The sequence below is a fragment of the Siniperca chuatsi genome, linkage group LG13 (genome assembly GCF_020085105.1).
Source record: "Siniperca chuatsi isolate FFG_IHB_CAS linkage group LG13, ASM2008510v1, whole genome shotgun sequence".
NCBI classification, from domain to species: Eukaryota; Metazoa; Chordata; class Actinopteri; order Centrarchiformes; family Sinipercidae; genus Siniperca; species Siniperca chuatsi.
Window position 1 is genome coordinate 5,406,804 of NC_058054.1, and position 27,592 is coordinate 5,434,395.

Here is a 27,592-nt window from a genome sequence, read left to right on the forward strand (position 1 = left end):
TAAAAAAAAAAAAAAAAAAAAGACTGAGTAGCAGCACCAGAGCCGTACGGCAGTAACGTGTTCGGGCGAGCAGGGGACTCCTCACCACTTATCTAATATTTAACATAGCCCGTAAGAATAAGTATTAGTTTTAGTTAAGTAGCCGTTAACGTGTTGGGGTTGGAAACGTTACGTACGTTGGCACGTCGGAGCGGAGCGGTTTATTAGCTTAAACAAAGCGGACCCTCATAACAGTTTTAGCTAGTCTTCGCCTCAGTAAACTACATTTTTGGGGGCAAATGTTACTCTAAATCAACAGGAACGCAAGTATAGCATCATCATCATAAGGTAGGTGTTGTTATTTTAACCTACTGTGGTCACATTTAACCTGTCTGCCATGTTTACGGCGACTGGAAAACACACTGTAAACGACAAAAGGGGGAGAAGCAAGGAATGCCTGTCTTCAGGGGCAAACTTTGGGTGTGGATTAACAATAACTAACGTTAGCTAGCGGTCAGTTGTATTATTTCCCTTACACAGTACGGTTTTTCAACAACATGACCTATGAAATGTTGGCATATTTCAACCTAACGTACACCTCAAGTCTGTCCCTCAATAAATCTTAAAGTGGGCTTTGTACAGAAAGTAGGCCATTGAGCCGCTTTGTATGACCAAAGAGGGCAGTGTGGGTGGTTAACGCCTGAGAAGATGGTGTAGGTTTTTTAAAATCATGTTAGTTATCATTCCTGAAGTCAAAACTACCACACAGGCTTTTACGGGCTGGTGTTTAAACCTTACAGATATATGTAGTATTTCTAAAAACTTCTATGGTCCTCAATAATGACTTTGTAGTGACTGTTCTGCCTAAAAAAAGTATTTTATTTGATTACTTTGGCGTCGTATTGCTACAATGGTCCTACAGTGGGGTATATTTTGTTTTAAGTCCCTAAAGGATACATATATAGAGTTATAGTTTTGTGGTTTATCGTGTACATCAACTCATCTAACTGCTTCATTCTTTTAAAGTTATGTGCATACATTATTCCTGTCTCCTCAAAGGATTTCTGTGGGTCTTTCTCTAATGGGAATAGGGAACAGCTTTTGAGTTGAAAAGTTACCCTATTTATGAGAAAATGAGCACTTGGTGTGGTTTTGTGAAGTCTTCTGATACTGTCTAATGCTATTAAAGCACTTGGGTCCCTTTGTCCAACCAGGCATTTCTCAATTTGTCAAAAAAAACAAAAAAACAACAACTTTGCAGATGTCTTTTAACATTTGTGTTTGTACATGTACGAAGGGAGCGTTTTATGAGTTACTTCAGAAGTTTCGTACCTTCGGGCAAAACATACACGAAGAAGAAAACCAAACAACATCCCTTTGTAAGCCAAAGTCGCAAACATTTGAGTGAAGTAAGACTTGTAAAGAATATTCTGAAAACAAACCACAGCTGGACCCCAGTCTGGTCAAACTGAATTACAGACTGTATAAACTGTGGTTGAGGATACAGTAAGACGAAGACATCTTAAAGCAGGCCAGATTGGTTTACCAGAATCTAGAGTCTCTTGTTCAGCCTTGCCCTCAGCTCTGATTCATGACTGTTGACTGTGCAGCATGTAACTTGGACAAGATTGGTCTTGCCTGCCTTATTCACTTCCTGTGAAGGAATTGCAGCCTGAGGGGTTGCTTTTTCTCTCCCTTGTTAATCTCAGGGAGAAGCTTGATTTGTTGAACCAGTAGTCTGCGCTCACCAAGTTCTTGCTGCAAGGCCTAATTTAGTGAGATGGGAATAAAATGCCTTGGGTTAATTACTAGCCTGTCTTGGCTTATAGACAGCGTCATAATGACATAGCAACAGCACCGCATCTAGATGTGAAAACACATATGTCTTTGATTTCGTGCGGTGTGTACAGATCACATGGATGCAGATAATACACACCAGGCCTGGTAATTGTAGACATGAGGGGAGACATGTCTGTAGACCAGAGCCGGCTCCCTGTAGATCTCTGAGTCACTTCCCTTAGTTACATTGTTGTAATGTTTAAACACGGTGAGCAGTGCTCGGCCATGAGCTAGGAGTGTCTGGGGCAGTTGGATAGGTCATTCAGCGTTACTCAACACCAGGCATTTACCCCGACTTGTCAGATATGAGTCATGGGTGACGGGCCTTCCAGCGATTGCCAGACAAAACATGTGAGGGGAGGGGGGTATGTTTGAGGATATATGATCATGATTCAAATATCCCTTCATGGCTCCGTCCCTCCCTGGTAAAATGTTGGAAGTCCTCACAGCAGAGACATGAAAAGTGTCAAACTTCTTGAGAAGAAGTGGCAAGAAAAAGAAGAAGGTTGGCAGATAGACTTTAGGTCATTCTTAGAAGTACAGAATATTGCTGGTAATGGGAACTTAGCTGAAGAGCACGACCCTTTCTACAAAACAGTACAGTACTAGGAATGAAGGATCGGGTAGGTAGGTACTACCTGAGACCAGAGTACAAGAAAACATTCATAAAAAGGAGAGACAAGTAACTAGAGCTGAAAGAATTAGGCAGTTAATCGATTAGGAGAGTGACAGAAAATAAATCGTCAACATTTTTGATAATCAGTACATCATTTAAGCCATTTATCAAGGCATAATGCAAAAATTATTATTATTATTATTATTATTATTATTATTATTATTATTATCTAAAATGTTCGGAGTTGCTGCTTTTATGTTTTATATCACTGTTTTGAAGGTGGATAAAACAAGACATTTGAAGACTTCACCTTGGGCTTTTGTGCAATTGTGATTTTTACTTTTTACTGACATTGTTTAAGACTGAACAGTTCATTGTAAAAGTAACTGTTAGATTAAATGATGAAAATAATTGTTAGTTGCAGCTCTGCAAGTGAGAGAGAATGTGAGATCCAAATAAATGCCACAGATAAATTCTCTAAATGTTTTTTTTTATCATCTTCATCAGTTACATTGATAAAAAATGTTAAAAATAAAACACCCAAGGGGAAAAAGATATCTAATTTTAAAAGGCCTTTGCAAATAACTTTATTTCTAAGGTGCCTCAGTAAATTCTTCATGCACAGCTTACTTAAGAAAAAACTGTCCTAGCTGTGACGTATAAAAGAAAGCGGAGGGGGAGCCCAGGTATCATTTTAAAACTTGACTGTAGGGGTTTCAACAAGTTTTCAGCGCCAAAATTATCATCATACTCACTACATCAAAATGACAAAGTGAACTCTGAGTTCAAGTCGGAAAGAGGTGGGAAAAGCACGGCGCACCCAATATTTCAGTTACGTAGCTTTTCCACGACATCGTATGGAGCTAGTTAAGATGGAATGCGTTATCTCATCTTTCTGGGGAGAGTTGGGAGATTGGGGTCTCCTCCATATGACAGGCAAACCCCAAACTTGCAGTTTGTTCTACAACTTAAAAAAAATATACAGCAGACTGCTTGTAATAATTTCCAGAATCAGACCGCTAAATCAGCTGAGTACATATGGCTTTTAGATGCTAAAACACATGTTAAACATGTTTATGCATGTCAGAATCATCTCGCTTTGCTCTTATTTATCATTCTACTTTTTTGCCACAGAAAGTTTAGAAAGGTTCGGATAGTTTCACTTTTATTTTTTGAGATGCTGGTAATGTAGGAATCTATGATGTTAGTTATTAATCACCTTGAAGAATATGGTCAAGATTTATATTAACTGACAAAACCTAAACAGCATTTTCCCTCCCCTTGCCTCCCTTAAACTTAGGTTCAAGTAAAAAAAAAAAAAAAAAAAAAAGTAATTGGTGATTCTTTAACTAGTTCAACATTTCATTCTTGGTATCTTTAATGATAGTGATCATAATTAAAGCATCAGCCAAACACATGCATTATTGTAGGAAAAGGACAATAAACAGTTTTTTTATAGTCAGCTGGATGTCAGATTGAACACATTTTCTGATGCTTTGTCTCAAGAACAAGAACAAGTGTTAACACTCATCTAGTTTGACAGCACTTTTAAGTTCACTATCGGCCTCCATGGCAGATGTTAGCTTTATAAGAGAAGGTATTCCTGTTTGTGGGTTGGGTTTCCTTCAAGCATGCTGTGTTTGCAGTTTGAAACAAGGGGTTCTTCCTGATTTTTCAACCGCCTGTTAGAGAGAAAAGCGGTGCCTGGGTGTGGTTTAATTAAGGAAATGGATGCAGAATCATGCTGAGTTGTTTGAGGACCTAATGGACTGAGAGTGGACTGTGACTTTTAGCAGCAGGTGGGGGCCGGCTGACTGACTGGGTGGCAAACAGAGCTGGGGGGATGGGCAGCCAACTCATTTTGTGGAAGACCGATGACCCACACAGCGTGAACAATGCTGATTTGTGTTGAACACCACCTTTCACTTTTCACGTTTCTCACAGATGTTCTTGGCACTTTAGTGCAGCATTCAGAATTTGATTGCACCAGGATGCATTATGTGACAGATCTGGGACACAAAATTGTGTTTTGCTCATATAGCAGTCAGATCCTTAAAACTAGATATGGAAGTGGTCGGGTTTATATTGTGAGTTGAGATATGCATTACATAGTTTGGACACAGTCCAGTAACAAAGTGCATATAAACAGTGTAAAAAGTTGGAGACGGAGAAAAAGGAAAAAAGCAGTTATAGAAGGTGCGTATAAGCACTTTTCAGGCCAAATGTGGAGCTGATTTGTTTCGCGAAATCCAGTTTCTGTCATTTCTTCTCAGAGATGGTGCTAAAATGCGTGAGGTGATCACACATTAGGTACAATCTGCCCTACATCAGCCTTGAATCAGTTTGATTTTCGGTTGCCCCAGTCATTGAATAGCTAGAAATCCTTATATGATTATGTCTAGAAACATATTTTGATAATCAATTAATGGTTTGATTAATTGTTTAGGTCATTTTTCATGCTTAAATGCCAAATATCTCTTTGTCTGTTGTGATAGTAAAATGAAGAGCTTTCTGTTTTGGACTGTTGGTTGCACAAAACAAGCAATTTAAAGACCTCATGTTGGGCTTTAGGAAATTATTAATAAAATAAGATAATCCTTTTATTGATTCCACAAAGGGGGAATTCAGGTGTTACAGCAGCACAAAGACAGATATAAGTACAGATAAATAGAGAAACATAAAAGAAAATAGAAACTATACAAGAGCAATTCAACTCAAAACTCAAACTTACAGGCAATAGCAATATATCAAACTGTAACTAATTGTTATAGACCAAACAATTAAAGTAGAGTAAATAATCTGCAGATTAATTGATAATAAAAAGCAATCAATAGTTGCAGCCCCAGTTCCATTCTCTACATAATTCAGTTTGCAGCAGTGCAATGTAATAACAAGGTCGTTTCTTTACATGGAAAGATGCTTGTAATGAAAGTTGGTGTGTTTGGATTGTTGATCATCACATATATCGAAGCTGTTGCGCCACCTGTCTACAGTTAGCAACACAACTTAAGATAAAAATATAAAATACAAAAATCTAATTTGTAACATGGACAAAGCAAGATGAGAGAGCAATAGCGCAAAATACTGTATACTGTAAGTATCAGTAGTGAATGCAATTTGCAGTGGAATTAGAGGCTTGTGTGGGATAGTTTTGAAATGATGCACAGTATTTAAGCAACAACATGCAAGTTAACAATGATATGTGGAAGGAGGATCAATATGCACTTCTCTTTTCATGAGCAAAGAGTGAGCCAGCCATCGGGGTTAGTGATGTACAGTGTGGTTAACCTCGAATAGCATGAAACAAATAACCACTGAGACATGAGCTAGAGTTGTGGTAGCTATTGCAATAGGCCTACTTCCCATTTGTCTGATGCACAAAGTGGAGTCATGCATAAAATGCATACAATTTGTGAAACTTGTTTGTTTACTGACTGGTGAATTTTAACCTCCATTTCAACTTAAAATTGAGCACCAGACAACCTGAAATAATCACATTTATTTTGACATCTGTCATTTCTTTCTACCAGTGTTCAGCAGGGAAAGCATCAGCAAAACATATTCAGCAGGAAACACTTTCTGTAGTTGCTCTTGTTGTGAAGACATTTGTCAGTGGTGAATGTAGGGGAATGTGCAGAAATGTCATATCTTACATTTTAGTGTCTTAAGTCAATTCTCATAGTATATTTCATATTTTAATTATGTTTCATGTTTGTTATAACATTTTGTAAAGAAAACTGATGTGGTTTTCATACTGAAGTCACAGTTTTTGTAACAACAGTACATATATGTAACAGCATGGCATGTGCACGTCCCAGGACAGGAGGGCTCTGCAGCGGGTGATTAAAACCGCTCAGAACATCATTGGTACCCATCTACCGAGCATCAGTGATATCAGTGAGGTGCCTGTGCAGAGCCCGAAGGATACTAACAGGCAGTACCCACCCCAGCCACAACCCGTTCACCCTGCTTTCATCTGGCAGGAGATACAGAAGTATCCACTGCTGTACCACCAGACTACAGAGCAGCTTCTTCCCTCCGGCTGTGAGACTCCTAAATTAATTCTCAGCACTCCACCATGTCAAATAGTTTTATCTCAATGATTTATTATTGTTCATCATGTATCACTGTATATCTTTTTTTTTAATTTAACGTCTGTTTCTATGTGTAGCATGAAGGAAACTGCGACCTAAATCTCGTTTCACAACCCTGTGTTGTAAAATGAAAAATATAACTGTAAACAGGAAGCAGATTGGTAATGAAGGCTTATGTCTTCCGGGAAAGGGTCACGTGATAGGCGAATCAGGGAAGTTTAGAACTTAGAACTTTAGAATTCAGTTTAGAACCTTTTTGTAAGCAAAAGAACAAGATGGTGGCTGTATTCGGAACTGCATACTACAGACGAACGCGGTAGGGCTGGGCGATATGGCTTATAAATAATATCTAAATATTTTTAGGCTATGCCACGATATATATACATTTTCTCTAAAATAACATACCATAAATTCTCAAATAGTGCAAACATATATGATGATCTTGTAGAATATGATGCTTTGCTGTAGATTAAACTACCCAACAGTGTATAAAACAGTTTAAATTAGCATAGCAGTATCACATATAATAGTTAAACACTGACAGGGACCATTTTACTGTGCAATAAGTACTTGGAGAACTTTTACTTGTAGTGGAGTATTTTCACAGTGAGGTTGGTATTAGTACTTTTGTTTAGGTAATGGACCTGCAGCGGTGGATGGCCATCCACCCTGAGTCTGCTTCTGCCCGAGGTTTCTGCCTCTTAAAGGAAGTTTTCCTTGCCACTGTCACCAAGTGCTTACTCATGGTGGGATTTGTTGTTAAATAATATTATAACGAGTACGGTCTAGACCTGCTCTATAGGAACAGTGCAATGAGATAACTTCTGTGAATGAATTGGCGCTATTTAAATAAAATTGAATTGAACCTGAATACTTCTTCCGCCTCTGGTTAGCAGTAGCACACCCACAGCCTAACTGCACCTGTGTTACCGGCCGAGCCTCCCTCTTTAAGGAAGGTGGCCTTGTGGGTAACCAGCGGTGTTGTTGTGAAAGTGAGCTTTTCCCTTACGTTACTTTAGTCAGCCATAAAGTGTGTAGATGAGCTCAGGTTGCAGTATAATAGTCACTGTGTGTTGTGTTTGCTGCCACAGAAAATAAATAAAAAGTCCCTGTTTATGTAACGTTACTACAGCATTGTCTTGTGCTCTTCACAGCAGAGTTGCTCCAGATTGTGAACAGCTAGCTAGTTACCAGCTTCGAATCAGGCTAAAGTCATTAGCCTAACTCCCAAATAGGTTTTGGAGCTGCAGAGCTGGTGGAGGCTGTTATACTGCAACCTGAGCTGGCTGACTAAAGTAACGTAACTACCCCTCAGTGGCGACCAGCGGAATTACTGAAAACTTCAATATAACGCTATAGCGCACATGAATTAATATTCGGAAATATTGAATATATCCGATATATATCGCCCAGCCCTAGTATGCAGTATGTACTACATACTGCTTTTCATTGTAGTATGCAGTATTTATTTTGTGGTATGCTAGGCCAGGCTTAGCCGGTTTCCGGAAAGCAGAAGTAAACAATAGGAGGAATATAAATGTCAATACCACTTAGAATTTAATCTTGTGTAAGAAAAATTCACAATTGTAACTAGGCTACAGTCTGTCTATAATGAACGAATCGCTACATTTGTCCTAATAACGTTACCCATACACAAGGTAGGCTGGTCCGATGCATGCTCGAGATTTTTTCCGAATCAGTACGACATCTGGATATTTTTGGCATACTGTAGATTTTGTTTGCATACTGCATACTACATAGTCTAGCTAGTATAGTAGGCGGTTTCGAATACACTCGATGATTTCTGTTTCTGGCTAATCCAGTGAATCAAATACTTGAAAATTCCAGAAATCAAGGTACTTCATCACATTGATGTAAACATCTTCTGAATCAAACATATGCCACATCGCAGTCTTCCTGATTCATTCTCTCAGCGCTGCCTCTCCTGCACCACAGAAACATCACCAAAGGGACGCCACTGTCAAGTAGGGGGAGATGACGCACAGGGAGTCGATTATTTGCAACACCACTACATGTCAGAGTAGAGGAATGCTGTGAATTTACATCAGAGAGAGCGTGGCTCTGGTCCCTGAGGCGTACTTTCAGTCTGCAGATTGAATCAAAACGCCTCTGACCTGTCTGAGGCTGATAGCGGGCAGTGGACCATAACAAGGAGCCCTGCCAAGGATTGAGTTTCAGTTAGCTCTTCCCAGTAGCTGTTGGAAGAAATTCTTGATAAAACATTTCTCTGGGCCTGTTTTTTTAGCAAGCAGGTAGTATATACACATTCAAACTACTCAACAGAAAAAGGAGGAGACACTGGACTGAGTCCCTGCTGCTGTGGCAGGTTTGATTTTGACATGTTTGGATTCATTTACTCTTCTGCAAGAACATGATGTCTTGCCAGTGACTGTACGTAACACCAGAACTTTAGGAAAATACATTAATATACAGGTTCTAAGTCACTGGAGCAAGGATGGTCTCTTAAGTCCAGAACACACTACATTGTGTAAAGCTGGATTTAAACAGCCTGACCATGCCAGACTTTGAAGTTGGTAAAGAGTTTAACTTCAGTATTCGTCACGTTCATGTTAGCCGGTTGTTCTTTTGTCTTCATGGAAGTTGTGGTAGCATTTGCTGGGAGCAGTTTTTCAGGTTGATTACTTAGTACAACCTGTGTAGCTTTGTCAGTGTCATGGACATGTTGTCATTTTTATGGACGATGCAAATACCACCTATAATTTTTAAAATAGTAGTAATCTAATTGTAGTGTTAATATTAATAATAATAATAGGCATGACAGCTATAGAAATAATAATGACAATATTAGTAAGAGAACCAATAACAACAACTGTAGTAGCAGTTGTCGAGCAGGAACACGGGGGCAGTAAGTGCCGGAAAGAGAGAGATGAGAAAGCACAAAACTACGGGAGAGAGAAGCTGTCGAGTTAGTAACATGCAGTAATGGGATAAAAATGCATACAGATGGAGAGGGAGAGGAGGAGAGAGGAAAGAGGTGCATCATGGGAAGTCTCCCGGCAGTCTTGGCCTATAGCAGCATAATTAAGGGATGGTTCAGGGCTCACCTAAGCCAGCCCTAACTATAAGCTTTATCAAAGAGGAAAGTCTTAAGCCTACTCTTAAATGTGGAGATGGTGTCTCCACTTGTTATTACTAGTTTTATCCAAACACCAGCTGTGATTTGAGTTGACAATATGGGTATTTATAAGCTAAATTTTGTTTACTGCAGCCATAAACCTATTATATCTATAGAAAGTTAGAGGAGTATGTACACTCTTACTCAGCAAGACCCTGCTTTGTGTTATTACAGTCACACACATCCACATTTAAGAAATTCCAGTCAAAACCACTGTCTCAGTTACTGTACTTGTATTGGAAAGAGCTGAGCAGCTCTGGCTATTATAAACAGAGGTAGAATTGGAAATGAAAAATTGTGACGCTAACATTTAGAATCACAAACACAAAGCATATGACGTCTCCGTCTTCTCCAGCCTGACCATACAAAGTCATGATTCAACACAGTGTACTCCTGTTACTCTAAATATTAGGCTCTCAGGTCTGTCATCGCGACTACTCATAGGCCATAGTTTCTGCTTGATGATAGAGAGAGGTGTTCGAAAAGGAGGATGAGTAGAGTAAGACTTTGTAAAAGAAAAGTAAGCAAGACCTTGTGTGAGTTTCTAAACATCTTGTCAGCTCAGCAGTTGTGTTTTTGTTCATTCTTGTAACACTTAACTCATCTGCCACTTAAAGTCATTTGGTCATCAGCTTAGACTTGAGAGGCTGTTACCCAAGACTGTATTCAGTATTCACTCTGACTGTGAGCAAGGAAGTGGCATGTGAAGTCAATAGGCTTGGGCCGATTGTCAATTTCATTGAGAATTGACAATTGCTTGAATCAATCGGCAATGCCTATCTAGCTGCCATGCTCGTCAAATTTTTATTTTTTTGGGGGGAGGGGGCAGAAAAAACTTACTGTGGTGAATTCTAAGGTGTGTGTACATCATAAACTGTATAAAACATGGCTAATCCAAAAATGGGCAAAGAGGTGGAGCTGAGGCGGGTCAAATGAAGTCTTGTTGCTGAACCACATGTTTCACAGTTTTACCACAGTCTGTTGATACTTATCAGTCTTTATATGACGGATGTTGCTATCAGCTCTTATCAGCTGTGACGTACACTGGGAGGAAGCTGCACTGACTTTCATGTCCTGCCATTTCTATTGAAGTCTCCTCCTCCAACAGTCATACAATCATTCAGCTATCACTGTTGACTTGCTCTCAGCTGTTCTCAAAGCTTTGAAGCTGAAAAGGTAGCAAGACTCTTCATGAAAACTATTATGTCTTATTTATTTCCCTGAGAGCTGTGGTAATAACAAAGGAGTAGATGTAAATAAAGAGAAGCAGATGTTGAGGAAGATTTTTCTGGGAGGTGTCCTTAATATTTAATTCAGAGTAGATGTTGAAGCAAGCCTGATTTCCAAAGTTATCATGCCCCAAGATCATTACCAGAAATGCCAGTGCCTCCCTAATGCCATTATGTGGCACACAGGCATTGGAGACCCTGAATGCCTCCCGATCTGTCAGCTCTCTGCAATTTGCAGCCCTGTGCAGGACGAGCCCCAGAGCAGTAAACAAAGCTGGTCTTCAGGAATGTTGGGGAGGAGCTCTAATGCTGTAGAAAGTCTTTGCAGTTGCTGCTGAATTTTATTAAGCGTCTTGTTGGGTGGATTGCATGTTGAACTTTTTGTCCATCTTGCCACAAGTTCTTCTTTGTGTCAGGGTTTAGTTAGTAAGTATATTTAAAAGGGACAGTGCCTATTCATCAACAGAAAACAACAGAAAATAATTTCCATCTGTTGCCCCAGGCCAGAAGTTAAAAGGCGACATAAAAATCACATTGGGCTCAGCTGTTTCTGTCAGATGTCAAACCTTTTTACATCCCCCACTACTCTCCAAATCTTTCATTGTGCATTTTTTTATCAGGCATGTTTTTCCTTTCACCGCTCCCCACAGCAGTAAGATAACTATCACTAAAGCACTTATGGGAAACTCGCATCTAAGTTGGTCATAAGGCCTCATTTCACAGGATGTCGTCATTTTGCAGATGCCTGTACCCTCTGACCACAGCACTGGAGCAAGCATGTTACACTTTTTCACTGAGCATCTACTGAAGAATGTACAGCCACCAGTTTTACCTCAACTTCACTCATAGTTAACTGTAAACAATTTCCTTTTCTTCATTTTCATCCACTGACACTTGTAGAATTTGCGACTTAGCTCAATAATATCCACCAGGGGTAGACTATTTTGGGACACAGCTGTTGACTTAGCTACCGTCAACACTGCCTGATTTCCTATGTATGTCTTACTGGGGCAAATACACGGAAAGCTGGTCCGAGTTTCTAAGTTTTAGGATTGGGCAGACAGTCAAGGAAGTGTGTCACTGGAGTTGTGGGGAATGGCAGAGATTCAGGGGGAGGCATGAAATAGCCTGACCATATATGGGAACACACACATGCATACACGTGAACACACCAACCCCTTTTCTCTTTTTTTCTGCTATGAAGTTGTGACCTTAGCTTGAGCTATTTTTCTGGCCAAAGCTTGCTGACAAGTTAACAATCTTTAGCCACTTTGGAGATTTTAATCTTTGTTTATTGCTGTTTTTGGTGGCTGGTTGGTTAATGCTTAGAAGCTCAGCTCAGTGTGGTAGAGAGGCATCATAGGACTGTTTTAATGAACCACAATTATTCCTCTCCAGTTTGCATTCTGTGGCAGCTTGAAATGTCAGCCATCTTAGTATTAAAGCTACTGCTGCTGCTCTGTTACAAGTCTGCTGTTAGACTCATTATGAGTCACTTTGGATAGGACTAAACAGCTCAAGTGTAAATGTGACTATTCTCTCCTTTACGCAACATTTTTATTATGTCTCCTCAAGCTTCTCTTTGTCTTCCTCTGTCTCTCTCTTGTCGAGTCTTATCTGAATTGCCCCGTCAAGATAACCAACTACCTTTACGCATGTCTGTAACCTCATGAAAGTTTCCAAACCGCAGTCAGAAACCAAGTGTGTAGTATGGGGATTCTTGGAAGAACTGGCAGCTGTCGCTAGTTGTGTGGGCACATCATTCCTCCATATTTGGAATAGGCAAAATGAGAATCGCTCCTTCCCTCTGCTGCCTAACGGTAACTGAGGTATTTCACCTCAACGTCAGGATAGAGCCTTTACAACACACGGCATGATAAGTGTTAGGAAGACAACATCACAGAGTATGTCTTGAACCTGAATTTATTCATGCTAGTGGTCTCATGAAAACTATTGTTTAAAGAGTCACCAGGCCATGAGAACCTTTTTCAAGGGTTAAATGTAGATCTATTTCTTTCATGTTGATGTCTCCCCTGGTTTCAGCTTCCAACACTGAGTTATTTTATTTTTCTTGTTACAGATGGATCTGCGGTTACTTTTAATAGCAACGGTATCGGCGGTCCTTGGTGGCAGCTGGGCACAGCAAGGTAAGAACAAGGACATGTCAAAAATGTGTTCAAGTTTTGCTGTTTTTCTTATCTTAACTGTTAAATATTAGCTAACCCAAAGCGTAGCATGTTTTTCAGCTCTGTTAACAGACTAGTGCAATACAGTCACCTTAGTATTCATTGTTACACGTCATGTGTATGTTGATTATCATGGTTTGACTTGTCAGTTGCCATGCTGTGTGCTTGGGGCTAAATAATGCCCTCTCTTGTTTTAGACTTCTTAAGCACAATGCAATACAGCAGTGTTTTTATCCACTTCACCATTCAAATCTTGTAGTTCTTCATTCATGGTTTAATGACAGTGTGGGTCCTGTTGGCTAGTGGTGGGAGGCTTTTTTTACTAGGTGAAGTCATCACTTGGTGAGCTGCCTGGAGCTTTTCTCAGCATGACTCAGTTTTGGAACTGGGAAGGGGTTATGATTTGCCAAAAACTGAAGCTGGTTTGAGTTAGTGAACTAATGGAAATTCTATTTCGTCATCTTGGCTAAAAGGAACATGTGTTGTCTCTTTCAGAGGAAAACATATGCAGCAAGGCAAACACGTGTGGGGAATGCATCCAGGTCGCTGAGACGTGTGGATGGTGCTCAGATGAAGTGAGTTGAATCACTAAAGCTGCCACCTAAGTATTTTATCATATGAATGAAAACTTAATCTAGACAATCTTAAACTGTGGGTGTGACAAGTTCAGAGTCTCGCCTGGTTTGTGTGGCAGCATTGCTTAATGGTTTAGTTGCATAAACACAGCTGATAGTCATCATGTTGTGCATGAAATAAAGCAATCTCTAATAAATATAAAGAATACATTTTTACAAAGTCGCATTTGACAATTCCAACATTTCAAAAAGTCTGCTTACAACAGACCGGAGTCATAGTTGGATCCATTAAAAACAAACAAATGCAATCCAAACATACTATGATTTAGGTAACAAAATAACAAAATCATTACAGTGTTTTTGATGGTTTTCATTGATTTTGTTTTAATCATTTTGAAAGGGAGGTAGGGTTCAAAAATTAAAATGTTTTTCCTTGTTTCCTCATTAATTTAGTCATCTTTACTATTTATACAAATGGATACATCTATACATGCACATCAACTGTACTTACCCTATACATACATGCACAAACAAATGCAGAGTAGTACTAGAGAGTTATTAGATTCAAGAGAGTTGCTCTTTCTTTAATAAACCACAGCTGCTCCATTAGTTGTAAACATGAGTGCTGCTGCTTCTTGCTCACAGTGGAAACTTTGGCTGAATAATCCTGTTTAATTGGATGTTTTCTGTACCCAATGCAAGTACTCTTGCTGTGGTGGCAATACACTACTGAGTGAACAGACCACAGTACAGGAAAATACTGATTTACAGGATCTTGAGGTTAATATGAAATGTTTGTTCACTCCCTCACAGCTAGAGTATAGTTTTCAGTGTGGAGGCTACCAAGTGCAGCACAAACAAATGGCGACTGTTTTAGAATTCTATGTCCTACTGTGCAACAAATGTTTGGGAAGCATTTTTATTTCAACATTAAATACAGTGCGTTGTGATGAACAGCATATTTTTCTGCTTCTTCAGTTTAACTCTGCAAGACTTTACATAAGAAGATTTAAATAAGATAGAACTTTATTTATCCCAAGGGAAATGGTTGTGCAGCAGTTGCAATAAGTAGGAAAGAGTGTAAACATATAGAGTGTGCATGTGTAAAATATCAATAAGGTGCTAATCCAAAATATACACAATGCCAAAAAATATATAAACTGGTAAACGGTATGGTGGTTTCAAAAAATAGTCCAAAATAGATCTCCAAATGTTATCTGAAGCCATGAGTAATCATTCCCAAATATAATCATTATATTGATTATAGACTTTACCAATTAACCTATTTGTCCAAAATAGTGAGATTTGATTGGTTATCTTAGCCCTGTGAGTCAGTACTTACTCTGAAACTGTTCACCAAGGTGACTCTTTTGGTGAATAACAAAAAGCATCTCTGAGTTGGGTGTATATCTCGACAGAGCTGCATTCCAATTCAATCTTGCCTGTACTTCTCTATCAGACTGCTGACTGATATCCACCCCTGAGCTTATGAAATCACAACATGACTGCACTTTTTTTTAGTACAGTCATGTTTGGTTGCTGGCCTTTTTACCAGATAAGGTGAAATATCTGCAGCACTGAAGTACATTTGGTTTAATCCTCTCATACGCATTTGATGTTCAAAATCAACCCAAAATTGTAAAGGAATCACACTAAAGAACAACTCTCCAAGTGCTACAAATGCTCCATAAACAAACATACTTAGCCCCCTTACAATCTGATTTCACTGCATGAACTAAATACGAATGTAATATCTATGAATGTAATATCTATGAATGTCGTGTATGCTGCCCACTGAGAACATTGTGTACATTATTCCCTGTGTGATTTGAAATTGACTAAACTGAGTTTCTCTCTGTATATCCCCTACTCTTTTGTACATTATTTCCCAAATTCACCCCACAAACTCAATGTTCATCAGAACAATAGGTGTCTTATATTTCTGTGGTTTTTAAACTTTCAAATAAATCTCATCTGTATGATGAGATGCAGGGGGGAAAAAAAGCCTCTATGGGTCATGTGGTTTTGAAGGAATTAGGTCAAAGCACTATTTTTGTTTTGACTGAGTTCATTGTCTCAAGTACTCCTCCGCTATGCCTTGTGGGATATCATGTGCATCCAATCTATATTCTTTGCCAGGCTTCCCAGTCATCTGTTTCTCCTAGTCTCCTGCTGCCTAAGAACAAAAAAAACAGACAGTTAATCAAAACAGGACCTTTCCAGATGTTTCTGCACATACATCACCTATTAAAATGACCTTATATTTTTGTGCAAGATAAATTTGTATTATTTGGTGAAGACATTCAAGATGAAAATATCTTTTGTGATCACACCACAACACCTGCATTTGTATGGCTTTTGTTTGTTAATTTATTTGAGGTGTGGCCTGATACAAGAACATCTTGTTTTCTATTATGTCACAGGTTCTGGAGTACAAATGTCATTTAAAATAAAACCTCTTGTGCTATTCCGCAGAACTTCCTCACTGTGGGCCAGTCCAAGTCGGCTCGCTGTGATGATCTGGAGTCCCTGAAGAAGAAAAATTGTGATGTGACCAAAATTGAGAACCCACGCGGAAGCATCACCATTAACAAGAACAAGCCTGTCACCAACCGCAAGAAGGACGTGGCTGAGAAACTGAAGCCTGAGCAGATCACCCAGATCCAGCCCCAGAAACTCACCCTGACACTCAGATCTGGTAAATATTCAACTTCTGCAGCCAAATCTTTAAATGTTTTGCCATGGTTGAAGTGTTTTATTTAGTGTATATATTTTGGTAGTTTACCAGTCTTTGGTATCAGGGCAAACCAAGTCAACCAGCTCTGGAGCAAAATTAGAAGTCATTATTTCTGTGTGAAATATGTTTTGGAAAAGACTAGATAAACACAGTCAGTCATATCACTAGTATCTCTCTAGTATAGACCAAAGGAAGGATTTCTTGTTGTAACAGAAGACTTATACTGCACAATCTGCCTTTAAAAACTCCTTCATGCCTGCGCCTTCAAAATGATTAGTAAAAAGATTCAAATTAATTATGGTAGTTTCAAGAGATTATAAAATAAATATAATTATTATTAATGAATTATTATTAATATTTTATGTTTTTTGTATTTACCTGTGGCACATTCTGTCAGTCGGGTGTATCGACAACAGGAAATGGTGAGGTATGGGCAGGTTGAAATGTAATGTTTTTGCTGTTTTTTATTTTGGTTTTGTTTCTTAAGGTGAGCCCCAGACGTTTGAGCTGAAATTCAAGCGTGCTGAGGACTACCCCATCGACCTGTATTACCTTATGGACCTCTCCTTCTCCATGAAAGATGATTTGGAAAACGTCAAGAACCTTGGCACTGACCTCATGAGGAAAATGCAAAACATTACCTCAGATTTCAGGATTGGTAAGGAAAACTCCCCCAAAAAAGGATAATAGTCAACAGAAAAGCTGTAGTGTTACAAATATTTTTACAATCCTGAGTAAAATACATTCTCCTCTTAGGTTTTGGCTCATTTGTGGAGAAGACAGTCATGCCTTACATCAGCACCACGCCAGCCAGGCTCCTCAACCCCTGCACAGGGAACCAGAACTGTACCAGCCCCTTCAGCTATAAGAACGTCCTGAAGCTGACAGACAAGGGAGACGAGTTCAATCGATTGGTCAGTCAGCAGCAGATCTCAGGAAACCTGGACTCTCCAGAGGGGGGCTTCGATGCCATCATGCAGGTGGCGGTCTGTGAGGTAAGAAGTTGCTTAAGAGTTTTTCCTGTGTGTTTTTTAGTGCCTGCTTGTAGTGTCAGCATTTAGGGAATTTAGACTTCTGCCATTGCACTGTATCTAGGCAAGAGTGCCTTGTAAATTTGTAAAATATTAATGAGAAGGCTCTCTTTGTCTTTTCAGGAGCAAATCGGCTGGAGGAACGTGACTCGTCTGCTGGTGTTTTCCACCGATGCTGGTTTCCACTTCGCTGGAGATGGCAAACTGGGCGGCATCGTCCTGCCCAACGATGGGAAGTGTCACCTGGAGAACAACATGTACACCATGAGCCACTACTATGTATGTAGTTTATCATTTATTTAATATGCATAATGTATCCAGGGCTCAGCTTGACTTTCTTTTTGTCTCAATTTCTTATTGATGTTAAGATTGTCTCTTTCCAGACCCACATTTGTCCACACAGTCTGGCATTTGAAATGGTAGTTGAATTCTGCTTTTATTAATAATTATGTGTCTTTGTTTCTACCTGTGTTGATGAATCCTTTGATAGGACTACCCCTCCATCGCCCATTTGGTTCAGAAACTGAGTGACCACAACATCCAGACCATCTTTGCCGTCACTCAGGACTTCCAACCTGTTTACAAGGTGAACATTGTGTTTTCTGTACATTGTGCTTGTAAAATTTAACTAGCCCCTTTCATTAAAATATTTACTTTTTTATTCACATCATATAATTCACATTTAACATTTGTTCACTCTGTTCTTACCTTCAACCCTTGTGTCTCCTTCAGGAGTTGAAAAATCTTATTCCTAAATCAGCTGTTGGCACGCTGTCTTCCAACTCCAGCAACGTGATCAAACTCATTATTGATGCTTACAATGTGAGTCAAACTGCACCATCTTCACATGACATCTGACTGTCCCTGGCATTAAGACAGAACTTGTGATTTTAATTTGATTTTAAATTACTTTTCGTGATTTATTTTATAATGTTACATATTTTTGCACATTCCTTTGCATTGATCCTGTGGGAAAATGTCCTACATCCTTTTTTCCTCACTAAATAAAGATTCCTGCGCTAAATAAAGATTACAATGAATGACCACAAGAGGTCATGAACGTGCAAGTGTTTGTGAAGGCAAATAATCAAAGTCAAATCAAATTTAAAAACTGAAGGCACTGTCTCTGTGACACTTTCTCCCTGGCATTAAATACATTGCACACATTCAGGTTACATGAATGCTCTCCATCTTACCAAATCACTCAAAGTTGTCAGTTGTGCCTTAGCCACGCCGTTCCTTAACATACATATTAATGAGACCACACATTTTAAAATCTCCTGCCCAGTAGCAGCTGGGTTTCCGCATGGAAAATGCTTGTATGCACAGGTTGATTGAGTAACCTTTTTTTTTTAATGCACAAAAGGTGCACTACTGTCGCTGCAAACTAGAGCCTATAGTGAGTGTTTGATCTCTCTTGTTTTGGACAGTCTTTGTCATCTGAGGTCATTCTGGAAAACAGCAGGCTGCCAGAGGGAGTTTCCCTCACCTACAAGTCCATCTGTAAGAACGGTGTGGAGGGAACAGGGGAGAACGACAGGAAGTGCTCCAACATCTCAATCGGAGACGAGGTAGATACAATACTATTTGTTTGCACGTGTGAAAATTATTCAGCTGAAAAAAAAGAGATCAATTTAGTTTCTTAAACATCTCAACTCATGGGGGACCCAGATAGCACAGTGGGAAAAGCATTGACATCACAACACAAGTGGTGCAAGTGCTCAATCCTTGGCAGCAGTGTGAATTTATAGCCTGGATGTCTGTTTCTAGGGTGTGAACCTGGTAAACAAATATGTTCTTCTTGTTACATTAGTGTCTCCTACTGGTCAGAGAGATTGGCTGTTGGCCAAGTTGTGAGACAGAGGAGAAAAAATAATTTATTTATTTATTTATTTTTAAAAGTCACTTAAAAACAAAGAATAAATGAGAAACGCATCACAAGCTAATAATGTGAGTCATGTCTGAAAAGTGGAACAATAAGCTTCAAGGCATCTACCTTAATAGGTTTCATAACCCTATAAACTCTCCTCTGGTTTCCAGGTGTTTTTCAGGATTTCCGTTAAATCCCAGAAGTGTCCATCGCATGGCAAGACTGAGACCATTAAAATTAAACCACTGGGCTTCACTGAGGAGGTGGAGATAGTTCTGAACTTCATCTGCAACTGTCAATGCGCCACAAAAGGAGAGCCCAATAGTGAGAAGTGCCACGAGGGCAACGGGACCTTTGAGTGTGGAGCCTGCAAGTAAGTATTCAGTACAGCCAAAAAGACACTAGAACAGTGCTGCTGAACCGTGTACCATGGACCTACTACTACTACTACTACTACTACTTCTTACAAAATACCAGGTGCAGTGATTAAATTGAATGAAAAGCTGTTGGATTTGGGGCATCTATGGTACATGGTTCAATTGATGAGGAGGGAGAAATGTGTTTTTTACTTTCACCCACCCAAATAACACCCATAGGTACAGACCAGTGTGCTTCAAGTTGTTGCTTCCCAAACATTTAGTATACTTTTTTTGTCTTGTTGAATTATACTCTGCTCATAATGTTCGACTTTGATTGCACACATTATTCCTGAAATGGTTCCCCTCCTATTTTCTGTGTCAGTTGTAATGACGGACGTATTGGGCGCCTTTGCGAGTGCAGCAAAGACGAAGTGCGGACAGAGGACCTGGATGCCAACTGTCGAAAAGACAACGGTACAGATATCTGTAGCAACAATGGTGACTGTGTCTGCGGCACCTGCGAATGCAGGAAGCGGGTGAATCCTGCAGAGATCTACAGTGGCAAGTACTGCGATTGCGATAACTTCAACTGTGACCGCTCTAACAACAAGCTCTGCGGAGGTGATTATAGAAATTCGATTATTTAAGAGACATCTGTTTTATTGTAAACTCTGTGGTAACCCTTGCAATTGCCTGTGCTTTACCAGGACATGGGCGCTGCGAATGCAGGAAGTGCATCTGTGATGCCAACTACACAGGCAGTGCCTGCGACTGCTCCCTGGAGACTGCCACCTGCCTCGCCAAGAACGGGCAGATCTGTAACGGCCGCGGTACTTGCGAATGTGGAATCTGCAAATGCACCAACCCCAAATTCCAGGGTCCAACCTGCGAGATCTGTCCCACCTGCCCCGGCATCTGCACTGAGCACAAGTGAGTCTGAAGCTTGCATGCTTGGCTAGAAATGTAAAATTCAGAAATCTTAAAATGAAGGGTTCCCGCTGGTTGCAGATATTATGAAATAACATGTAAGTTTAGAAGTGGTATTCCAGACTGAGATTCATGAATTGTGATAAAGTTCTCCTTAAAGTTCAGAGAATGTCAGGGAATTTACAGTTGGATGACTTTGTAGTAATATACTGTTTATGCAAATGTTTTGCAACTTTTTTGTTGTTGCAATGTTTCATACATATCAGTTTTCTTTTTATCAGTTACATTTAAAAGCAGTGCTTCACCTGTGTCACTGAAGTCGGGAGATAGTTTTGTTGTTTTCCAGTATGAATACGTAGGAGTCTTTCAAAATAGAGCTGTTACTTTAAAGCGAGACAGTCTTGGGTTTGAGCCTGATGACTGACTGTTTACAGTTTGCATTTGCTTCCTGTTTGTCTTTGTGTTACCTCCAGGCAGGGCTGTAGCTACCACTGAGGACACTGAGGTCATGTCCTAGTATTTTTTTTCCTGGGGATTTGGGGCTTTTTAGAAGCCTGAGGGCAATTTATGTTCAATAATAAACAATCTGTAGATATACTGTATATTAAAGACAGATTCCAGGATGTTTTATACTCAGTATATTTATTGATTACTTGAACATCAACAAATAAATGAAAAAAAATAAGGATTCACTATTTCCCCATCACATTTTTATTCTTTGGTGTGAATTTTTTGAAACAGCATTTATGCTTTAATGTTAACATTACAGAAAATATAATTGAATACATTATGAAAAATCTAAATGATTTAACAGTTGTTGAGACTGCCACTGGGTTACTCAATTTTCTTCATCATCCGGAGGCATGTAGTTTGCTTCGATTAGTAACTTTTCACTGCTCATTCCAATGTATGCTGAGTGTGAATCAACCCCCCCGTCAATGTTTTCACAGAGATTGTGTGCAGTGCCGAGCATTTGAGGCCGGTGAGAAGAAGGATACATGTGAGCAGGACTGCAACTACTTCCAGCTAATCAAGGTGAAGGATCGCGACAAGCTGCCCCAGCCTACAGACCAGAGCTTCCCACTGACTCACTGCAAAGAGCGAGACGCCAACGACTGCTGGTTCTATTACACCTACGCCATCAGGAACGACACCAAGGAGGTCTATGTGATGGAGAAACCGGGTATGATTGGACTGGCGTCATCATTCTCTGATATGTTGAAAAAGATGCTGATAGGTTGATTGCATAGTTATTTTACAAGTGGGCGGAACCATACAGTCCTGCCACTGTGCTAGCAAACAAATATGATACAGAGCGAACGTCGACACAGCAAGTAATGTAACTAACGTTAGCTAGGTTGTGGGTTTGCAAACTGCTACAGTTGTTGCTGCGAAGCTAACAGCCAGAGAGGACGAGACGGTTTCCCAGAGCCAGCAGACCAGCTCCAGACAGCGATACTCACAACTCTCCTGCTACTATAGCTAACATCACAACAGCAGCACATCTTGGCAAACTAGAAAGGAAGCTGAATGTCTGTGAGCAAGTTATTTAACGTTACCTGACACACATCACAAACATCAGCAAACGGGACAAAACAATACTGACCTATTGGTTCTGTGAAACACAGCAACACTAATGTTACCCACCAAGCAGAAACGGCAACCTCGGCATCCGTCTTCATGCCTTTCAACTCTCGGATGTCTCTCCACCGTTGGAAAGCCTGATCATAAAACTTCTTTTTCAATTTTTGTTATTCTGACCTTCTCCTCTTTGGCTGTTTCTCGGCCATCTCTCCTTCTTGACAATGCGATTACAAGTTAGCATGTGCCAGATTTACCGTCCCTCTCCCCCCCACTGCCCCTTGTCCTGTGCACAAGCACAAACGGCACCTGTTGCTGATTGGCTGGAATAGTGTTGTGTGGCTTGGTCCGAACCACTTTGTTTGTTTCCCATTTACAGAGCCAGGGCAGGACACCAGAGGTTTTTTTTTTTTTTAGCGGACACAGAACGGACAGCTAGCGGACGTTTTTTTTTTTTATGAACTCCAGCAAAGGATTTCATTTGTTTTCTGTACATTTTCTGTTTCAGAGTGCCCGGCAGGACCTGACATCATCCCCATCGTGGCAGGTGTGGTAGCAGGTATTGTGCTTATCGGCCTCGCCCTGCTGCTCATCTGGAAACTGCTCATGATCATCCACGACCGCCGAGAGTTTGCCAAGTTTGAGAAGGAGAAGATGAATGCCAAGTGGGACACGGTGAGTCAGTCACACCAGAGCACCTGGAATCAGTCATGGGAACTAGGGCTGCAGCTATCGATTATTTTAGTAATTGAGTATTCTAGTGATTCATTCCATTGATTGATCGAGTAATCAGATAAGAAATACTTTTGCTTTATTAAAGAGCAATAGTAAATATGCAAAAGAGAAATTAAGACAGGTCTCTTAAAATAAAGAACTAATTGGTTTCCTTTTTAGAAAAAGGTATATATACTTAAATTTCAGAAATACAAGTTTCATCCTAACTACAGCTCTGGCGTAACGTAAGCCTTTACTGTCTTCTTTGTGGCATTTGTAGGAGGCAAAAACGAGTGGACAGGAACTATGACTATCATAATAATAAATAACATGAATGAAGCTTAGGCTTTCACAAATTAACTGCAGCTTTTTATTTTCTGTGGTTAATATCTTGCACAAAACCTGGCTAATTTAGGGACATCATAACTAGCCACCACATTGATTTACATTGTTAACTAATTACATAATTAATACAAATGGCCATAATTAACGTAGCCTACATTCTTTACTAGCCTTCATTTACCTTGTGTCGGGTCCGCTCTGTAAACTGGACGCATAGACTGTAACGTTATGCTTACTGCTGAGATGCTGAAGCATAGACGTCATGCTACTGGGGTAGGCTAGTTCGGTTCACTGTACAGAGTTTTCGTGGACACTTTCTGTCACTTTCTCTGGCCAGTCTCTTCTCTGCGCCCCTCGCTATTTTCTCTCTCTTCCTCCTCTTTGGTGTGATTTGACAGCGCAGATTACAAAGATGCTCTGAGCGTCTCTGATCACACACAGCATAAGCACGTTGTGCGACAGTAATAGTCATCCATGTGAAACACAGTCCGATTTCTATAGTTATGAATTAAACAAAGCTTGCAAATAATTTGAATCAATGATTTTTAGTAATAGAGTTACTCGAGGAATCGTTTTAGCCTTAATGGGAACTTGATTTATGGCACAGGCTTTACTCTGTGCCACAGTTCAAATAATGGTTACCTGAAGCCTTCCATCTGGCATTATTTCAGCTGTTACATAATTGATATCTGCAATAAAATGTTTACATGGCTAAATAATAATTTGGTTATCTTTAACTATGTTACAATATTTTTTAGACTTTTCAGCTCTTAAACTGTATGGAAAAGCATCAAATACACAAAAAAATGAGCACAACATCGCATGGGTTCTCCAGAGCATTTGTGGATGTGAGGAAGCGTCAGTTCCGTAGTCAAACGTGTGAAGTAATCAACAGGAAAATGGCCAAAAGGTTTGGTAGAGGATCCCTGATCGGAACAACACATCCAGAGAGAATCTCCACAATCTCTGTGGCCCTCACTCTGTCCTTGATCAACCTCCGCTCCATGCAGTTTTGTTTAGTCTTTATTCGCAGAGGGAGCAGCCTCCTCAGCTGGCAGTGCTGCCTCTCACTGTCCACATGGTACAACTGCACGACCATAAAAGGCAATGAAGCAGAGAAAAATGGAGAACTACCATATGACCACTGATGGGAAGCTCAGCTACTGCTGGCTGTGTGGAAATCACAGCAGCAGTGTTTATGGCCTTATTGGAGGAAGCAAACATTCATTACAGGCAGCGTTTGTGGGAAAGTCATTGTAAAAAATAATGTGTTACTTTATTATTTAAGTAGAGGAAAGTAGACACATGAACAAATTTAATTTCTGTTAAAAGTAACTTGTTTGTTCCTTTTTGTATTCTCTCTTAATAAACATGCTGTAGCAAGATAGCTTGTGCTGCCAGGGGCGTTTTCAGGGTTTTTTGCTTTAGTTTTTATGGTTAGCCAGTTCTTTTTATATCAAGTATATTTAAATAGATATTTTTCCCCAGAGATGCTATGGAGTTTCTTTTTGGGGCTTTTTGCTAACAAAACTGAAATAATATCAAAAGGAAAAAGTGAAGATATCCTACTGAAATATTACAAATCACATATTACAGGAAATAAGAGATAACTTACTATTACAGACTTACATCACAAAAGGAATCTGAGTAGCAATTTTCCCTGGCACTGATACTGTACAGGAGAACATCATTACTAGCGTGTTAGAGATGGAAAAAGGAAAAACCATTTGGATAGTGAGCACAACAATAATTAGTTACTATAAGAGATTGCTTTCGGACCTTTTCTGCTCTGTGCTGAACATTTTCCTTCAGACTTTTGTGTCTATCCTTTACACTGATTTTTCCTGCTTCTCTTCATTTCTTTTTCCTCTGTTTTTCCCCGCCCCTTTCCTTCTTCATGTTAGCAAGGGAACCCCATTTACAAGAGTCCTATTAACCAGTTCCAGAATCCCAGCTATGGGAATAAAGGCGCTGCTCTTTAGGTCAAAGTTTGTATCATCTGTTGGCCGTGTATACTTGCATGTGCAGAGTGCAGTTTTATACCTTGACTGACTGTAGGGCTGGTTTGGTGACTGCATGTTGTGAAATTAGCATGCTTACCCCACAGGTAGCAATTGTTTGTTACTAAAGGTGTAATATGCTGGGCTTTTTCCTTGTTGTTAGTGACCAAATGGATTAAAGAAAAGTTAATAGTAACAAACTAATAACTAACAATAGTAACAAAATAATTTAGAAATTGTTTTTATTTTAACCATTTTCTCTAATTTAGATCCTACTCCCTATGTTAATACAGTATACTTCGCTGTCCAGTGAAAACCATGTATCTCCAAATTTGGTGATATCAGAATTTTGCAGATAAAACGAAGGATTAAATGTTCCTTTATCTGTTAAGAAAATGATCTGACTTCTAAAGCTAAATATACCAATTAAAAACCACGAACCCCCTCAAACTGCACTTCAAATGACAATCGATCTGGCAGAAATTCGGCCTGATTCTAAAATGAGTCGAGGGCGTCCTATTCGGGGCTAAAATCGTGCCGAATCCGTACCGTGTCTGCCCGGCTTAACCAAATGTGTTAAGCAACAACAAACTCCACTTCACTGTCATCCCCGGGGGGCAGGTGCACCTGCAGAGGGCAGATCATTTGAATACTATGTGCAGATTGTAGTAGTTAAGGATAAGGATAGACAGAGTGGCAGTCTGACACTTGATAGTCCACTGCAGCAGTCAGATGCAAGCTGCTAAAACCATGGCAACAGTGTCAAACCATCCACTGCTGAACCCCAGTTCATAAAACATGTTTGACCAAACTGTTGCCTAGAGTCAAATAGTGACAAAGACAAACAACGTGGTCACACACTCATTGCTGGCTTTTGTCGTTTGCTATGATACTATATAACGTAATCTTAAACTGTTGAGCTTACTGGTATTGAAGTGCTGTGATTTGTTAACCCGATCACTCCTTATAAGTTCGCAGCTGCTTCACTCACTCTTGTTGTTCTCTGTTTCTCAGGGTGAGAATCCAATCTACAAAAGTGCCGTAACAACTGTCGTCAATCCAAAGTACGAGGGCAAATGATGGAGCGTTGCCTTCATTGTGACATCACTGTATGGAAAGAATATGGGCTGGGGTGAAGGGAGGGGCGGGTTTTATAATACTCTCACTGTTTGTTTGTTGTTGTTATTGTTGTAGTCACCAAATGATAGCAAAGCATTTTGCCACTATTTCGGTTTGTTTTACTAACTTGTTTTTATTTTCTATGCATCATCTGAAATGTGTACAGTCTGTATAAATGTGGGGATTTTTTATTTTTTGCCTCAGCAGAACTTGAGAGAATGTGTTGAACTGATTTGTAGTTTTTTCGCCACAGGACTGGCAAGGTAACGGAAAGCCTAGCTGTGCCTTTTTTATAGAACCATCAAGCCATCAGTGTTTTGTCGAGGGTTGAATTGGATGTTGATAATGGGCAACGAATGAAGAGTTCCTATCCAAGTAACCATGTATACAGTGTTGAGCGGGTGGCAATCTATCAGTCAATGTTTCAAAAACATAGATGAGCTTAAGGTCTTTTTAGATTGATTTGCTGTCGGAGCAAAGGTCTTATTGTGTCTGTAATCATTTTAACTGAGTAGGTGTCACTCTTTAAATATCTCTGGATTGAAACTCTTCAAATGTAGCGCCAGTGCAGTAGCAATGAAATGTGTACAGTATGTTTTGGTTTCTGTGTTAAGCCATATATGTATTCACAGAACAGGATTGAAGGCGTTAGTGTGTTTCCATCTGAACAATCAATTTGAAATATATCTTTCTCTAGAAAATATATTTTCTTGGGCTACCTTTCTCGAGTAAAGGATATCAGTGTACAGTAGTGTTACTGTTTGGCTCCAGGTTTTACTTGCTTAATTTAAAGCCAACTCAGGTCCTTAATTATTCACAGCAATGCCAAATACACGCAAACCTGCCTTATTTGCTAGCTAAATTAGCTTATTTTGAAATGCCTTGTTTTATTTGTAGTATTTGAATTGGGGAAGTGTCCCACTTTTTTTTTCTGTATGTCAGTAATTCCACCCAACTCTTTTGTGGTGCCTCGATCAAACATTTTTTATTGAAAGAAATGTGGATAATGTCATTTAGTTTTAAAGATCAGTGGTAAGGGAATGATCTCTAGATGTTTTGGGTTTTATAAAGAAAAAAAGGGTACACCGGTCACCATTGTTTTGAAGTGCCTTTTTTTAATTTTAACATTCACATTTGCAATTCTGTATTTCTGAAATTATTTATTAAATAAACATTAAAAACAATTTACCCCTAAATTGTTACAACATTATTGTGCAATTACTGTTTTGTCAATTTG

General features: G+C 39.6%; 1 protein-coding gene across 2 annotated transcripts; it reads left to right on the forward strand.

Moving 5' to 3' along the window:
- LOC122887601 (integrin beta-1-like) lies at positions 1 to 27,562 on the forward strand. Of its 2 annotated transcripts, none has more exons than XM_044221007.1 (16): positions 1 to 327; positions 12,995 to 13,061; positions 13,596 to 13,675; positions 16,151 to 16,373; positions 16,900 to 17,070; positions 17,169 to 17,407; positions 17,567 to 17,722; positions 17,934 to 18,029; positions 18,176 to 18,265; positions 18,874 to 19,014; positions 19,484 to 19,686; positions 20,055 to 20,293; positions 20,380 to 20,602; positions 21,550 to 21,782; positions 22,689 to 22,855; positions 25,141 to 26,273. In XM_044221007.1, the coding sequence occupies exons 2-16, from the start codon at positions 12,995 to 12,997 to the stop codon at positions 25,216 to 25,218; spliced, it is 2,406 nt and encodes an 801-aa protein (XP_044076942.1). In that variant the 5' UTR covers positions 1 to 327; the 3' UTR covers positions 25,219 to 26,273. The 2 variants fall into 2 exon arrangements, with proteins under 2 accessions (XP_044076942.1, XP_044076943.1); XM_044221008.1 differs by having other exon boundaries at positions 2 to 327; positions 26,251 to 27,562.
- Positions 27,563 to 27,592: the final 30 nt, after the last annotated feature.